Raw genomic sequence first — 18,500 nt, 5'->3', positions numbered from 1 at the left:
TCTTATATTTTGCTTAAATGAGTTCTAATGAGCATTATTGGGAGATTTACAGCATACCTGGTTTTCTGAACGCGTTTATCATCGTTTCTATTTTGCAAAATAAGGAACTTTTTTCAGAAATATGGGCTTCTGACAGCGTATTAATCTCAGATGAAAACAGGTGGGATAGTTGAGCCAACAGGATTGTTTTTTATTGATTCTTAATCTGAATATCTAAAGCTCCACGTAAATGATGTCTTACACCCGAGAGTAAAGGCGAAAGCAGGTCCAATAGAGGATTTGTTGTTTGATTGATTCTTAATCTGCATGGAAACATAATTCATTTTGATTGATGTTGATCTGCATAACATAGCTAAAGCTCCATGTGAACAATGATCTCAATGCGCAACGGTGAGGGACGAAGAACAGGTTGAATTATTGAGCTAAACAGGATTCAGTTTAATTTGTCCTTAACCTGGAGAGCTAAAAAGCTCCAGTTGTCTGGTACAGAACAACCAGAATATTTTCTCACTTTATTTGTAATAAACCCACACCTAGAAATACCAGATACATCAAAACCCTGAGAATTAACTTCAGAATGGCATTGTAACAAAGCAAGGAACCCCCTTGAATCTTTCACCCAGCACCCAATGCAATGATGAATGGAGAGGACTGCATAACTTGTTTCTACTTGTAAGCAGATCGACTTTCCGAGAGTTAGGAACCAAAACTTTGTCAAGTTTATAGTACACCGTTCTTCTGCCTTTACTCAGAAGGTTTCTCTTCTGTAATCTATACTTCAGCTCAATGACCCTGTCTCAATAGGGATTATAGCATCATAGACTCTATCTGTAGCCTTCTTTGCCTAAACAAAATGGAGGGGAGACTTCAGTTGGAGGAGGAGAAACAAAAGGAGATTCAAGCACTGAAATGAAAAGAAGGAAAGCAAGCTTTACTTCATCCTCCCAGTTAGTGCGTAGAGTTACGATAAGAAGGGACAAAACTTGAACGATGAGCGCACATATAATCCCCAACCAGAGGCCCTAATCCAAACATTTTAACAGACAAGATTACATGAAATCACTTGCTTCAAGTTAATTGGAGACGACAAAAAACGTATTCTAGTAAAAGGGAGAATGGTGAACTCTTACCTTGCCTCCAATGTGGAAGACAAAAGCTAATAAAATAGCACATGGAATTCCCACAAGATAATATGATCCTAGATTGACAAAGGCACCAATCTTCTGCCAACCGCATCCTCTAGCAGTGCCTAAATGTTCATGAACAATAAAATTAGCCGCTACAGTCTACATTCAAGTTCTGCAGAAGATCATCTGCAATATTCCATTCAGTTGATGGAGATTATATTCTAAGTGCAAAGTGATTGTGTTTTTTGTGACAACAAAAATGTGTTTTGTTTAGTGGTAAATGTTGACATTACTTCAAATATTGAGTAATGAGCAAAAACATTATCAAATAAAAGGTGGTGGTTTGTCTGTTTTCTTATGGTCTGGAGTCTTAAAGAAATGGATGATAATTATATTAGTAGTAGATGAAAGTCGAGAAAACCTGAAAGAACACACTGCATTCCATCTAGGAAGTTGGATAATGCAAGAATTGGCATCATGGCTGCTACATATGTGACCACTTCTATTTCATTGCTGTAGGCATAGCCCCAGATGTTCCTTATCAATATCAGAAGTAGTCCAATGAGAGTGCCTTCAGCTATGGCCATGACTAAGACGACAAATACTGCTAAACGTGCAGCTTGTGGATGCCCTGCCCCAAGTTCATTTGAGACCCTTGTGCTGTACAGAGAAATGAAGAATACATGCATCAAATCAAAGTTGTGGGAGGCATGGTTTTGAGTTTCCATTACAAAATCAAGTTCACTTGTGGTTGAAATCAAGATGATACCCTACAAATTAATTAGTTGACTTTCTTGTAAACCAAGTATGGGAATTTTGGCTCTGAATCAAGTCCAAGCCGTTAATGATAAAAAGTTCAATGTTGAATACATGTTCAGTTTAGACCGATTTACCTCACAGCTCCACTGAGTCCAAAGGGGATCATCCAAACTGTTGCAGCAGTATTAAGGCTGGGAAACAAATGTGTTCCACTAAGATCAGACTATAATGTGGGGTTGTACATAAGAAATTAATAAAACTCAATGGAAATCAAGAAAATCTTAAGAAATGAAGACAGATAATGTTGGGATTCAACACTCACCAGATCGAAAGCACTGAAGTCTCTAACTTTGGATTAGGAAGGAGACCAGATAGAAGAACCATCAGCTCAAATGACCACATTTCCAAGCTGTTCAATTTTATGGAAATAAACTGCATTAAAATCTTTAGACACATTGAACACAAATCACGATAATGAGACTGTTTCATAGTAGAGGAAGATAAAATGAATTTTCCAGATGTTTTTGTTATCTTCTTGAAAGCATAAGAAATGGAAATTTACCAGACCATAACAGCAGAAGGAATAGCAAGTCTAAGAAAACTCGGGATATTATGCAGGGCCTCCTTTGAAAATCCAGTCCTAGTTTTCGAGCAAGAAGAAGAGAATTTAACATATAGTGCCAGCAATAAAACATTTATCCAACAGGAGATGCTATTTGCCAAAGCAGCCCCTTTACTTCCAAGGCCAGATTTGAAAACCAGAAACCAGCACACCAGAACATGCAGTAAGGTTGTGATTCCAGAGCTCAGCATCATTGGGAAGACTATGTTTTGGGTTTGCAAGAATCTGACAAGGCACTGAAGGAGGCCATAGGCAAAGAGGCTCGGGATCATGAAACGGGCATAAAGTTCGGCTTCTTGTGATATCTCAGGATCTTGGCCCACGGCCATTAGAATGGTTCCTGTATATGCCCAAATGGTAGCAAGAGGTATGCTAACAATTAGAAGAATAAGCATGGCCCTCTGCATGTGTATACTGAGCATATGATATTGCTTTGCTCCATAGGACTGCCCACATAAGGTATCCAATGCACTTGCCATCCCCATCTATCCAACCAAAAAGAAAAATGACAAACAAATTTTCAGTTCAAGTTTTACTTAGCAAAAGACCCTCCTAAACAGACAAGAAAAAAAAAAAAAAAAGAACAACACAAATTGGGTTTACATGTAGCATTTATGCTTCTTCATTAGGCTGTGAAAGGGCCAAGGGAAGATAGATAATTCAACATTTTCCCCACTTTTTGGGACTGGAATGGTTACTACAAACAAAAGAAACTCTTATGGAAACAAATTTAATAGTTCTTGTTATAGCTGCTTATTAATGCGCTCATCCGGATAAATCTTTATCATCAAGGATTTCAATGGAAAGGCTAAAGGCTTCATTTCAATCTCAGGAGAAAACAAGGAAAATAAAAAGTGCTTAAGATAACTTTAAAATAGATTTTTTTTCCCAAGCCATCTTCAGATTTTAAATTTCCTCCCTTTGTTCTCAACAAAATAAGAAAAACAGAGAGTCTACAGCTGTGATAAACCACCAAGGCTCTCAAATCAATTCCACAATAACAAAAATGTAAAAATGGGCTGAAAATTGCAGAGCCCATTAAAGGAAAAATCATATAAGCGATTACAGCCAAGAAAATCAAGTCTACAACTGTCCTTACTGAACTAACCAAGTTTACCACTCGTCCTGTACACAAAACACAGACAAGAAAGCATTATACCCATTACTCAAAACTATACAACATTCCCTAAACGAAAGGCAAATCACATAAATTGAATAGCACAACAGTCCCACCAAGTTCGCGATGTATATCCACCCTCCACACTCATAGATTTCTATATTACAGAGAAAACAAGCGAGAGAAAAGAAACCCAACTCACCAACAAGCTGGACCCAGTGACAGAAGCAAAGGAAGTAGCCATTGAAGCTCCAGAGAGAGCTAACTCACCCAGATGACCCACAAACATCACAGATATCAGCTGCAAACAATACTGCAAAAGGCTGACAGATATCAAAGGTCCTGCCAACCACAGCTGCTTCTTCACTTCTTCTACTACCTTATCTCTCTGAAAAATCTTCCCTTTGCTTCTCTCTCCACCATCTTCTCCACAGCTTTGGATCAGAGGAGACCTCAGAGTTGGCTTCTCATCCCCTCTATCCATCTTGTCCTTCACACACACTCGCAGAGGAGAAGGCCAATGCAGCGGTGCCTATTGCTCTATAAATAATCGAAATCTTGTAAAGCCTAAAATGCCCATACATTGAATGGTAAAAGGTTAGAATTATTTGAATGTGGCAGTCTGCGATTGGCTATATTTTGGAGGTACAGGCCAAAAGCAGTGGGGCTGGTTCCATATGATTGTCCAAATATGTATACATAATAATTTAGAAAAAGACAAAAGATGAAGAGGGCAGCTACCATATTTGACTGTTGGAAGGCTCTGACTCACAGTAATAAATAGATATTTATATATATTGGGGAAATGATACTAATTATCGAGGGAGAGGGAGATTTTTGGAAAGGAAAAAAAATCGTCCAGTCCAATCATGGTTGGTGGTGCACAAAATGTTAATGTTGAGTCAGGAAAGAAATAGGGAATAACCTACAAAAAAACGTGAGATTTTAAAACTTTACATTTTTTCTTTTTTTAATTTTAGTGTAAAATGGGAAAAGACATCGCTTATTCAGGCATTGCTTTCAAATTTATTTCATAATTATCCTCAAAAAGTAAAAGACAAAGTACTTTTATTATTTTTCTCCCTGTAATCTTCTGCTACCATAATACATTGTCACCTAGTTTTTATTATTATTTTTATTTTTTTTACTTTATATATATATATATATATATATATATATATATATTTAATATACTCGTGTATCTTCTCATAAAACTTCTTTAATTTTAATTTATTTTTACTCTCTAATATTTATTGATTTTAATTTTTATTTACGTATTAAACATAAAATGATGATATATAATAAATAGTTAATATAACAAATAAAATAAAAACAAAAATATGTAATGGATAAAAATGAAAATACTATCCCACAAATAATATACTTGATGACTTTAAATAATAATTATATTAATATATTTCATTACTTTATCCTTTACTTTTAAGGGTAATTGTAGAATAAATTTGAAAACATCATTGGAGTGCATGAATGGACAATATTTTTTTCGAATTTACACTAAAATTAAAAATGAAAAAGTAAAGTTCTAAAATCTCGTATTGTTTGTAGTTGGTATATGGTTATATGATTTCCTCAAACAAATATCCATGATGGCATAACCAACTATCTCAACTTACTGGTATACTCCTGATATCACAATCATACATTTTGAGGACATGTTTATTGTTGTAACATCCCAACTCGGCGTATGACCACATTTTATAAGTTGTTAGATGTATGTTTATTCCAAATGTTTCTACTCAGTTACATCGAATGGTTTCAAATGAAAAGATACTAAACTCGAACCTGAATGAAACAAATCGAATGTCCATCACAATAGAGCCCGAGTGTTCATATACACAATAATTTTGGTTTTGCTAAAAAAAAACATTACTCTATAAATTCAAATTAATTTTTTTTTTTACAACTTATTAAATTTTGTGAGATACAAATTAACAAAATATTATTCAAACTTTATTTGATTGAAGAAAAATTAAGCTGATATGTTTAAGTTTTTTTTTGTTTTTTTTTTATTTATTTTAAAGGGTTATTTGATTAAAGGGATGAAACCATCCCAATTTTGTAAATTTAATCTTCGACTTTTTTCAACCCTAAAAATACCCATTTTGGATAAAAATGCCCTCAATTTTTTCTTGTAAAAATGACCATTTTTTGTTTTAAATACACATGTAAATAATCACTATATTGAGGAGCATTTATGTCAAAAAAATGTTACTTATTAATACAAAAATAAAAGAGGGTAGATTTACAAAATATAATTTTTTTATCCCTTTTAATAAATTAATTAAAAAAATGATATGTTGACACTGTTAGATGATATGTTTTTAATGAAATTAAAATTTATAAATTATAGTTTATCTTAAAGCCTGATTATACTTGACTAATATTTGAAGTAGATTCTACTACTCATATAATTAAGTTTTGTCATCATAATTAGTTAAATGTATTTGTAACAACTCTTCCCTAAGTGGGTGGCAACTTTGAAGATTCAACTGAAAACCAGCTTGTGGATTTATTCTAAAAATCGAAAATGATTCCTATGATATCATAAAAAATTTATTAAACATGGAACTGCATTAGCCTAAATAAAAGATATATATATATATATATATATATTTTCATATTAAACTATTTTGACAAAATTATCAAAATAAGTAAATTAAGATACCCTTATAAAGCTTAAAAACAATCTTATAACTTGTTGAAAGCTATAATATAAATATGACTTTACCATTTAAAATAAGTGATAAGAAGTGATGAGTCATTTTAAGTGATAAGTCATTAGCCACGAAGTTTTCAATTTTATCCTCTTAAGATAAAACTTAATAAGGTCTAACTTTTAACTAAAGTAAGAGTTAGAGTCTGTCTACAAATTATATTATATTACTAGTTAGCTTTTTTCCATGAATAAAAGAAGAAAAAGAATAAACTTCACTTGCATGCAGTCAAATTAAGTCTAATATTTAAAGTAAGATTCAATAGCTTATGATAATTAAGTTTTGTCATTTTATTTGAAGTGTATGGACAGTATGTTGCTGTTTGTTCGTCTCTTTGTGGTTTAATTCTTGGAATCTGTGGACTAAAAAATAGCGATGGTGAATGGTGATGACTCCTCATATGATCATATCTTGTCATTATTGGATAAATCTCTAAATTGAATTCAACTTGATGATGGCAAAAACAAGAGTAGTGGTTGGGCATGTGAAGGCTTTTTCTAGGGCAAGACACCTACTTGAGCTGCAAGAATAGCTTTCTGTCTATAGACTATAAGTGGAATTTAATATGAAGCAGCCAGACATGGACTTTTAGTATTAAAAAAATATCCACAATGAAAATTGCTTCTATTTTAATGGCATAGTAAGAAAGAGTTCCATGTTTGTTTTATTTACTGTATGACGATTCGATTTTTTTTGCCCCTATTTCAATAATGTCAACATTATATTTGACAAAAAAAAAAAAAAAATTAGAGAAAGTGTGAAGTAGTGGACTAAGATTTGATGTTATGATCGTATGGCTCAAATCAAGTAAGAACTTGTTAATTAATTCTATATATAATTTTCATAATTTCCGGCATCTCTTATTTATTTAGAACCCTTTTACTCATATATAAAGATTTTCAAAGCTTGATTTTTATAGATATGTTCATAGTTGGATTTTTTGAAAAAAAAAATCGGTGTGACATAAATGATGAAAACTCATCAAAAAATTAGAGAATATTAAAAAATGATAGAAAAAACAATAATACATATTAAAATTATTTTATTGAAAAAAAATAATATATATAATTTGTGTGATATTAAGTAAAATACATGAAACTTGAGAACATATTTTTAGATATTATTTATTTTAGATGTATTCAAAGGTAAAAAAAAATGGTGATATATTTATGATTTTTTAAAAATGTTTATAATTTTATTTTCAAATTTATATTTATTTTATATTCAATTAATATATAAAGAGATTAAAAAAGGCTTGATAATGGTTTTTATATTTTAATAATTAATGAAACGATATTTGAAATAATTAATGAAATGATATTTGAACATAAGATAATTAAAATTAATTTATTATTAAAATTTCATTTCAATATTTTTATTTTCTAGGAATGTATTAAAATGTATAATCATTTCTACAATTTTTTTTTTAAAAAATAAGAAATCAACTTCAGTATATAATTAATGTTAGCAGATAAATAAGGGTGGATTTGCTCAAAAATAAAATGCCTGAAATATCCACAAAAAATCTGCAAAGCTATATCAACTTTTCTATTCAAATATTTTTTCGGTGAGCAGCAATAATCGAAATTTTTGGCCACCAATAACCAAAATTTCTATGAAATATTCACAATATTTTCCGAAATTTTCATCCTTAAGTGAAACCAAAAGATTGTGATTATGTCCATGAAAACCTACACTTTAAAAAAAGACTTTAAAATTGATTTTGAAAACCATTTCCAAGAACAACTCAGATGTTAAATAGCAGTTATTTTAAGAAATAATACATAAATTAATGAAAGTACAAGATTATGAAACAATTTAAGGTTATTAATGATTCAGGTTTTGATTACACTAACTGAAATATCAAATTTTAGTTTCCTCCAATATTTATACTTTAGTAACATATTTCAATCACAATTTCTTTGATATTATTATTATAATTGCCAAGAAACTGAAACTGTTATTGCAATATAAGTAGTTGTAATCCCATAAGAAAATTGTGATTCTGATGAAAAATAAGTTTGACGTGGGTGGGTGAGTATGTATGATAAAGTAGAGGAGGTTTGTATGATGGACATTGTCCTTATAAATAATATTCATCAGGAGTATATATTATTCATCAAGAGTATGTCTATAAAATTTTGAAAATTAAAATCAAAATAGAGAAAGGGGGAACAAAATATAAAAATTGCACACTTATTTCTTGAGGCTCATACTTATTTTCTCTCTTACCCTATATTTATATAAAACTCAATTATAAAACCATGGTGTTGAGATTTATCATCTCATATTGAAATTTAGATCCTCGAATTTAAAATATATATATAATTTTATGATTAAATAAAGTTATTTATTATATAAATAAAAGAAATAACAATTTTTAATTAAAAATTATTATTTATTAAAAATAAAATAACTCTTATTTTCTCCTAACCTTTTACCATAATTACCAACTTCTTCTCTCTTTTTTAAGGAGTTCTTTGCTTTTACTTGATGGAAATAAATAAAAAATGTGTCAAACTTAATAACTTAAGAAAAGTTAATTTAATTTTACTAAACAATTTTAAGGTTCGTGTTGGGATCTTGACAAGTACTTAAAAAAAAATGTTATTTTTATATTTGGTTTTACTATAAAAAAAAAAGAAAATCAAATATAAATAAAATTAGTTTAAAACTTATATATTTTAAAATTATTTAATGTTTATATATAGTAGTTAAAGTAAATGAAATGAGTTTCAAATATTATATAAAAATGATTTATTGAATTTAAATCTATTTTTTCTTCTACTTTTACTCTTTATTTTATTTCTCTTAAATTTTACGAAAGTCAAATATAGCTTAATGATTTTTATTGTCATTAGTTGAGTTGAAGCTAAAATTATAATTTTAATGAGTATTATTGGTATTATAAAAATTTTATTAAACATAAAATTTATATTAACCTAAATAAAATTTATAATAAAATTTTTACATTCATATTAAACTATTTTAACAAAATAGGTAATTTAGTTGAACTTAAAAACAAGCTTATAGTACTTCTTAAAAGTTAATACACATATGACTTATATTTAAAATAAAATTGAATAATAATTTTTAAGTTATTAAATTCAACATCAATTAAATTAAATTTATTTTAAGTCATACTAAATTTTCAACCTTATAACACAAAATATTAATTTAAGATAGCTCTAAAATAAGAGTTAGTCAACTTACAAATTATATCATTATACTACTAATTATCTTCTACCTACAAAATGGGGTTGAGGGGACTTAATATTGTTGCATATGAACCAAATTCAACTCAAATTTATTTGAACCTTATTTGATTGAGAAAAAAAATGATAAGTTATTAAACCAACACTTCATGATATGATTTTGATGAAATTATGATTCATAAATTATATTTTATCAATAAAAAAAGAGAAAAAAAATTAAACTTCTTGCGTGCATCCAAATTAAGTGGTTGTAGATTCAACTCTTCATGACAATTGAGTTTTGTCATTTTATTTGAAATGTGTGGACAATATGCTGTTGTCTCCTTTTATCTCTTTGTGGGTTCCTGGAATGTGTGGATTAAAAAGAAAAGAAAGTGATGGGTGAAGATGGTGCTTCCTCACATCTTCTCATTATTGGGTAAATGCCAAATTCAATTACACACATAGTGATAGGAAAAACACATGTGAAGACACCTTTGGGATGAAGTTTCAACTTTGACTTTTCAAATTAGTATTTTTTTTCTAGGCCCAAGGCACTACTTGATCTCCAAGAATGGCCTTCCACCACGTAGATGCACTGAATTTAATATGAAGTAGCCATCATCTACTTTTGTCATCGTATGTTAGAAAAAATGGAAAAAAAAAAAAAGAATTTTCATATTTGATTTACTATGAATAATAATTAAAATTAGTTAAAAGTTTATATAACTTTAAATTATTTAATTGATATATATATAAAATAAATCAAATGAATTTTAAGAAGTATTTAAAGTAATTTATTAGTTTTAGATGTATTTTTATTTTATTTTTATATTTTTAAGGAGTACAATATTGGTTATTATTAAGAAAAATCTAAAAACTCCCATAATGAAATTCCTCAATCAAGCCATGCTGAAAAACTAAAAACAAAAAAGGATTTCTTTATTTAATGTTTATTTTGTAGTGATTATATAATAGTTTGATTTTTTTGGTTCGTTCCAATAATGTAAATGCCCTATTTACACAAAAATATGATATACAATGTTGTGATTAGATGTCTAAATTGTCATATCACTGCATTTCATTAGCAAATCTTTTTTAAGTTGATAATGAAAGTATGAATTTGTTTCCTTATATATGACAAGAGAACTAAATCGTATAAATACTATTTTAAAATCTTGTCAAATATAATTCTAAAAATGAAATATTTAAAGATATTTATATATGATGTTTTTTCTTCTTTTAAATTTCCTCCAATATTTCATTCACAATCTTTTCTGTATTATTATTATAATTGGCCATGAAGATTGAAAACTGTGTGGACCCCGCATTTCGGCTCATGCGATTTCCACTTGATGGCGAGCTCGATTTTTATTTTGAAAATGATTTTATTTATTAGAAAATGACTTGTAGTCGCCACTTATTTTTGTTTTATTTTAAAAGGGTAAACAAAATAAGAAAGAAACCTTAAGTGTGACTCTTTATTTAACAAAAGGTGATTTATGAAAAATCGGATCGGGTTTGGGGGTCGGGTTACTTATCAGGAAGGTACGGTAAAAACCGTATCACCCCTCTAAGTCCCTAAAGTCGGGTCTCTACTAATGAAATTGAAGCAATCTAATGAAATTGAAGCAATCATGGCAATGGATGAGTGAATCAATGAATGCCCAGAATAAATCATGCATATGTGAGAATCGGGACATGCATAGGCGACGACTAGAGGGGAAATGGGTACATACCTGGGCAATGAGCTACCATATGCTATCAATAGAGAGGGTTAGTGCACGATTTAGGAATAATCTCATGCATGTTAGAGAGTAGGATAAATCAATTATGTATGATAATCAAATCAAACAATCAATCAATAAATCAAAAGTCACCCATATTGGGCCCCCACCAAAGCCCGTTTATTTTGCATGAATTGACGTCACAGATTCCATTATTCTAGAATTATGGAAAATTCATTCATGCTTATTGGAATCAAAAGGAGTAGAAGATCGTTTGAAAACTAGAGCAGAATTAAAACTATTTGAGAGAAAATTGGATTTTTGAAATTTATTTGAAAAATTGGTATCTTTAAGATTACTGGAAAATTGGAGTTTTAGAGTTTATTTGAAGATCAGACTTTTAGAGATTAAATGTGAGAATGAGAATTTTAGAAATTAAATTTGAACGAGATTGGAATTTTGAAAATGATTTGAGAGTTCGGGATTTTAAATGAGTGGATAAGTGGATGAGTGAATAAGTAAATGAATGGAATAATAACGATGGTGAAATAATAAAGATTAGGTAAATAATTGCGAAAGATGGAATTTTTAGAGATTGGAGATTAAATTTAGAGATTGAAAATTTAAGAATTTATTTAGAGATGAGATCTTTGATATATGAATAACTGAATAAATAAACGGATGAGATAACATTAATAACGAGAATAATCATTAAACAGCGGTATATGAACGGTGGAGCTTTTGAGAGTGGAAATTAGATTTGGAAGTCGGGTTCTGAAGAATTAAACTTTAACGATTAGACTAAATAAATAAATATGGAATAATAATGCTAATTAACGAAAATAATATTTAAACAAATAGTGGAATTTTTAGGATTGAAAATTAAATTAGGACATTAGATTTTTGAAGGATTAGACTTTAAATAAATGAATAAATATGGGATAATAATTCTAATTAACGAAAATAACATTTAGATGAATAGTGAAATTTTTAGGATTGAAAAAAAAATTAAATTAAGGCATTGGATTTTTGAAGGGTTAGACTTTAATGAATGAGATTTTTTAAAAGATGATAAATAAATACATACGCAATAATAATAATAATAATTAACAAACATGATATTTAAACGAATAAAATTGGACAGTGGAAATTTTGAGATTGAAGATTAAATCGTGGACATTGGATTTTTGAAGGATTGGACTTTCAATAAATAAATAAATAAATATGAGATAATAATTCTAGTTAACGAAAATAACATTTAGACGAATAGTGGAATTTTTAGGATTGAAAATTAAATTTGAAAGTCGGGTTTTTGAAAAATTGCTTAAGGACCTAAGTTTTGAAAATAGGATTTAATTCGGAATGTAGAAGATTCATTGAAACCAACATAATCTAATTATATAAGAATTTTCACATAGGATGATTAGGTGCAACTAAGGAAGAGAAGATAAGATACGAATTATTTTAAGTTTTGAAAAGGATGTTCAACCTTAATAATTTGTCTTTTAATTGTCTTTAAGTTGAGTTAACTAAATTGATAAAAATAAAATAAGATAAAAATAAAATGAATGAATAAATTAATAAGTTACTAAGATTAGAGGTTTAAAAACTTATTTAGAAATGAAGTAGCCAAATGGGCTATCCTGAAATGGACATGGGCCATGAGAGTGATTGGCTTGAGGAGCAATGAGGCCCTTCATCAGCAATTTTGGGCCTAGGCTCCAACTTAAACCCATACCCGTCACCATGGGCAAGCCAAGGTCCCAAACTCCATCACAGCCCACTTCTCCACCTGGGCATCATCATCTTCACCAGCAACCTTCTGGCAACCACCTTCAAGCTCTTTCTCTTCACTTTCCTAGGACGACCGCTGCAATGAGACATGTGTTAGCGAAATCAATGAGCTTCTGTGGTTCCATCCTCACCGACAATGGGGCACCCATCAGCGTGGGATCACCAAGAAAGCATGACGTCCTCGATACCTCCTTTCACCGGCACTGCTGCATCACCATACCGAACACATGGCGGGAGCCACCACCTTCAGCTCCGTCTCAACGGAAATTCAGCCTTCCAAGCGTTGACTGCCTGCCTATTGGTCCCCTTGACAACCTTAAATGCGCTGGCCTTAATGGCCGTCTCATCTAGCACGAACCCATGCGGCGCTCCCACTCTTCCTCTTGAAGCTTTGGAGAGGTTCACGAACAGGGCCCTTTTGGATCCGCTTCATGAGGTGGGTAGGAAATGGGTTTAATGGGTGACTTGAAGGAATGGCAAGAATGAGTGATAATGGACGTGGTGAGCATGAATGGGGCAGTTGGTGAAACATCCTAGGTATAATGGAATGAATGTGATAGGAAAATGGTAGTGAGAGAAAAAGGTGTGGTGGAGGCTTGTGGCATGAAGACACATGAGATTTAAAGAAAGAAAGTATGGTACACATGGGAGCATGGAGTGAAGGCATACATGGAAACCGGTATGAGGAGCATGAGGATGATGGCGGCATGCGTGTATAGAAATAGGTACAAAGAGAACGAAAAAAAAAAAACAGAGCATCTTGTGCATACAACATGTTCAACCCAAAACTAAACCTGTGGCCCTTGATGTCCACAACAAACAATGAAATATCATGTGTATATTATCAGGTGATGAAGCAGGACGTTAAGAGGCAGAAACTTACCAAGCTCAAGGAAGTTTCCTCTCTCTGGTTTCCTCCAGCAGCTGCCTGCCTTCCTCCTCTTCGCTCGTTCCTCCTTTCTTCCTAGTCTCCTCTTCTTTTTCCTTTCTCCTTTTCTTCTCCCCTGATCTCGGTTCCTCTGTGACCTAACCTTTTTTCCTCAGCAAGCCACTACCCGCTCCCCTATTCCCTCGTTAGTAAGCATGACTTGCAACCACCTTCATGGGCAGCCATTCTCCTTTGCCACAGGTCTAATGCAGCCGGGTTCATGGGAGGTGTCCCCCCCCCCCCCCCCAACTTTCAAAAAAAAAAAAAAAATGCTGAAGCAAAGCCTCTTCCGAGTGTCCCAAACCTAAGTGAAAACTATCTTTCCTTTAGTTTTTAAAGGGTCTACAAACTGTCATTGTATATAAATAGTAGGATTCTCATCAGAAAATTGTGATTCTAATAAAATATTTTGGACATGAGTAAGTACTTGGTTGCATGATGGGCATAGGTGTTGTATGAAAAATATCATCAAGCATTATTATAATCATTTTAAACTTTTAAGGTGAACATGCTCTATATATATTTAATTACTAGACTGATAATTAATATTAAGATTTGAATAAAATTATGAAAATTGTAATTACTAGATTGATAATTAATATGAAAGATTTGAATAATTCTGAAATTTGATATGGAGGAAGGAAGAACAAATATAAATATTGCAAAAATGAACTCAAACTTATTTTCTATCTTTTCATCTTGTATTTATTTATATGAAACTCAATTATAATAAATATACTAGTCATTAAATGTTTCATAACCTGAATTAATCAAGTCTAATCGTCTTTAGTGATGTCTTTTCATAGACTAATTAATCATGTAACTTGATCTTATTACGACATAACTACATTGAGATTTTGTCATCCTATATTCAAACTTTGGAGAATTGATTTCAGTATGTGAATTTCAAAAGGTCAAAACAATGCTAATTAATTATTGAAAAAATATGTTTTAAATATTATTTATTTTTTCTTTTTTTGGTCGAAGAGCTTGTTTGATATGTAAGAATAAAAATAAAAATATGATAAAAATAAAAGGTGAATCAAAATATTATATAAATAAAAAATTCAATTTTTATCTGTAACAATGAATTGTTTCTTCTTATTTCATATTAAAAAACAATCAAACATATTTTTATTCTACCATTCAAAATATGACATAAAATAAATAATCTTATTTTTTATTTTGATGAGCCAAAATTTAAGATGATATTAAATAAATTTTATGTGGTAAGTCTCATAACTAAGTATGTCTATGTTATGTGGATATAATTAGAATTTCCCGTACAAAAATGTATCGATTATATAACTATTTTAAGAAATCTTATAATTTTTATTGGGTGATGCAAGAAATATTGTATTTATGGGTTCTTCATTGTTTCTAATGAATAAAAATCAAATAAAAGATATCAAAATAATGGAATTTGCATTATTTTTGTCATCACTTCCCATTCCACCTATAAAGATAAATATGTCATGAATTAATTAATACTCTATTATGAAGTTTTAAGGAAATTGTCCAATTGACATATTTTAAAATATACAGTCCGTTTTATTTAAATGTAATTGGGTTGAATTGGGTTGTACTGGGGCAACAATATGTTTGTATCGCTAAAAAAAATCAAATCTTAGGATGTAAAATTATCTAGTGTGAAGAACTTTAATTTATTGGATAATGGACAATGAATTAATTAATCATTTAATATATTACTAGAATTACCTTCAAGACAAATCTATTTATTTATTTTTAATTAAATAATATATTTTATTAATTAATTGAAAAATGGTTAAAAAACTTCAAAAGGTTGAACTTAATAAAATAGATAAGTAATAAACCAAAGCAAAAAAGAAAAATAACAAAAAATGTGAAAAAAAAAAAAAAAAAATAGTCATAGACTTGTAGACCCATTTTTTTAGTTTTGGTTTTCTTGATATATTTATTTTTTTGAGTCTTTCCCGCCACTTTGGGGAGCACCCGGAAGAAGACATTTGGAGTAGGGGACCGGCTTCTAAAAAACTCCATGCATGAGGCGCGTGGCTGTGGAGAGGACTACAGCCATGGTGGTGGTTGGGACTCCACGGAGGTTGAGCAGGGAATAGGAGAGCAGGTGCTAGCTTTCCGGATCTGGGCAGGAAGCTTGGCAAGGAAAAAGGAAGGGGGTATGCTGGAGCTAGGGGCAGCAGCTAGGGGGGGAGAAAAAGAAAAAACCGGGCAGCACATGCATTGGGTTTTTTGTGGGCAACACATGCATTGGAGGAGATTTTGGGGGCAGCACATGCACTGAAGAGGAAGAGGGGCAGCAGCTAGGTGGAGGAAGAAAACGGGCAGCAGCTGGGAGGTTTTTTTTGAAGAAAAAATCTGGGGACAAGAGAGAAAACCGGGCACCAAATAGACCTTTCTTCAACCTCTCGTCCTCTCTCTTTGTTTTTCATCTCCGGGTACTTTCTTTTCTCCACTCCATGCTTGTTTTTTTAACTTCTTTTCTAAGCTCGTTGATGGATATATAGGGTGAGGATGATATGAGTTTATTTTGGTTCTTATTATTGGAGCTTTGTTCTACCATCTTCACCACCAACCTGCCACCACCGGTCTTCAACCCGGAAATTTTTTTTAAAAAAAGAGTAAAACCATCTTTTGATCTTTGGGTGGATATTTTAGGCAGTGGGCTTTATTGGTAGGCTCCCAAGACACTGACTTGTGGGCTTAAGTTTGTTTTTGTGGGCTTTAACCATTTTCTTTTAGTTTAGGCTTGTTGGTAATGTTTGTTTGGGCCTCCTATGTTTGGGCTTAAGTTTGTTTTTGTGGGCCTTAAGCCCTTTTCTTTTAGCTTGGGTCGGATGGCCCAAGGCTTTTTTAATGAATGGAGCCCAAAGCTCTTTTAAAGAATGGACGTGGGCTTATGGACTTGGGCTTGGTGTAGATGGAGCCCAAAGCTCTTTTAATGAATGGACATGGGCTTCTTTTAATGAATGGACATGGGCTTGATGGAGATGGAGCCCAAGGCTCTTTTAATGAATGGACTTGGGCTCATAGACTTGGGCTTATGATGGGATGAACCCAAAGCACTTTCAAAATCTTATTATTATTATTCTTATTATCATTATTATTATTAATTCAACTTTCCAAATCTTATTATTATTATTAATCTTATTATTATTATTATTATTACTATTATTAATTCAAACTTTCAAAACCTTATTATTATTATTATTATTAATTCAAGCTTTCAAAATCTTATTATTATTATTATTATTAATTCAAATTCTCAAATCTTATTATCATTATTATTATTAATTCAACTTTCAAATCTTATTATTATTATTATTATTATTATTATTATTATTATTATTAATTCACACTTTCAAAATCTTATTATTATTATTATTATTATTATCAATTCAAACTTTCAAAATCTTATTATCATTATTATTACAAATTCAACTTTCAAAAGTCTATGTTCTCGCAGTTCAATTTCCAAAAAGTCTGCCTTCAAATGATTTTCGAGACTTCCAATTTTCATAAATCAACTCTCATAATCCCAATTTTCGTAACTTAATCTTTTTTTTAAGATCCCGAACCCTCAAATCATTTTCAAAATTCCAACCTCTTTCAAATTCGATTTCTAAAATTCACATTCTCACATTCAACATCTAAGAGTCTGATCTTCAAATAAACTCTAAAACTCCAATTTTCTAGTGATCTTCGAGATTCCAAATTTTCAATTAAATTTCAAAAGTCCAATTTTCTCTCAAATAGTTTTAATTCTGCTCTGGTTTTCAACGATCTTCCACTCCTCTTGATTTTAATAAGCGTGAACGAATTTTTCATAATTCCAGAATAATGGAATCTGTGACATTAAGTCATGCTAAATAAACGGGCTTTGGTGGGGCCCTACATGGGTGACTTTATGATTGATTGATTTAATTGCCATGCATGATTGACTTTATTTTGCTCTATGACATGTTCGAAATTATTCCTTAATTGTGCACTAACCTCACTTCTTGATAGTACATATTGGTTCGCCACCCAGGTACGTATTTACTCGCCCCATGGTCACTCCTTATGCTTGTTCGGATTCTCATACGTGCATGATCATTTAAGGGATTCGTAGGTTCATTCATCAATTGTCATGTCAACTTCATTTTATTAGTAGAGACCCGACTTTAGGGACTTAGAGGGGTGCTACGGTCTTTACCGTACCTTCTCGATAAGTAACCTGACTCCCGAATCCGATCCGGTTTTTCACAGACCACCTTTTCCAAAGTAAGGAGTCACACTTAGGGTTTTTCTTTCTTATTTTGTTTACCCTTTTAAAAATAAAACAAAAATAAGTGGCGACTCCAAGTCAATTTTTCTTAATCAATAATGAATCATTTTTCAAAATAAAAATCGAGCTCGTCATCGAGTGGGAGACGCATGAGCCGAAATGCGGGGTCCATAAGACTCTAGTCAACAATTGTGATTATGTTACAAAAATAAATAAAATTAAAAGAATAC

General features: G+C 31.1%; 1 protein-coding gene across 1 annotated transcript; it reads right to left on the bottom strand.

The window, feature by feature from the left end:
• Positions 1–309: 309 nt before the first annotated feature.
• LOC117905081 (protein DETOXIFICATION 16-like) lies at positions 310–4,140 on the bottom strand. The gene is made up of 8 exons (XM_034817972.1): positions 3,828–4,140; positions 2,449–2,993; positions 2,209–2,295; positions 2,021–2,077; positions 1,549–1,787; positions 1,131–1,249; positions 936–1,022; positions 310–844 (listed from the first exon to the last, which is right to left on the bottom strand). Exons 1-8 carry the CDS (start codon positions 4,107–4,109, stop codon positions 779–781), a joined length of 1,482 nt encoding a protein of 493 aa, XP_034673863.1. The 5' UTR covers positions 4,110–4,140; the 3' UTR covers positions 310–778.
• Between the last annotated feature and the right edge of the window lie 14,360 nt (positions 4,141–18,500).

The sequence above is a fragment of the Vitis riparia genome, chromosome 17 (assembly GCF_004353265.1).
Source record: "Vitis riparia cultivar Riparia Gloire de Montpellier isolate 1030 chromosome 17, EGFV_Vit.rip_1.0, whole genome shotgun sequence".
Taxonomy (NCBI): Eukaryota; Viridiplantae; Streptophyta; class Magnoliopsida; order Vitales; family Vitaceae; genus Vitis; species Vitis riparia.
This window is presented reverse-complemented; position numbering and strand designations above follow the sequence as displayed.

Bases quoted from the DNA above. Each gene is read 5' to 3' on its own strand.
- LOC117905081 (XM_034817972.1), bottom strand. From the start codon at position 4,109: ATGGATAGAGGGGATGAGAAGCCAACTCTGAGGTCTCCTCTGATCCAA. The intron at 2,994-3,827 runs GTGAGTTGGGTT...TTGGTTGGATAG, and splicing joins TCACTGGGTCCAGCTTGTTG to ATGGGGATGGCAAGTGCATT. The intron at 1,250-1,548 runs GTTTTCTCGACT...ATGAACATTTAG, and splicing joins AATGCAGTGTGTTCTTTCAG to GCACTGCTAGAGGATGCGGT.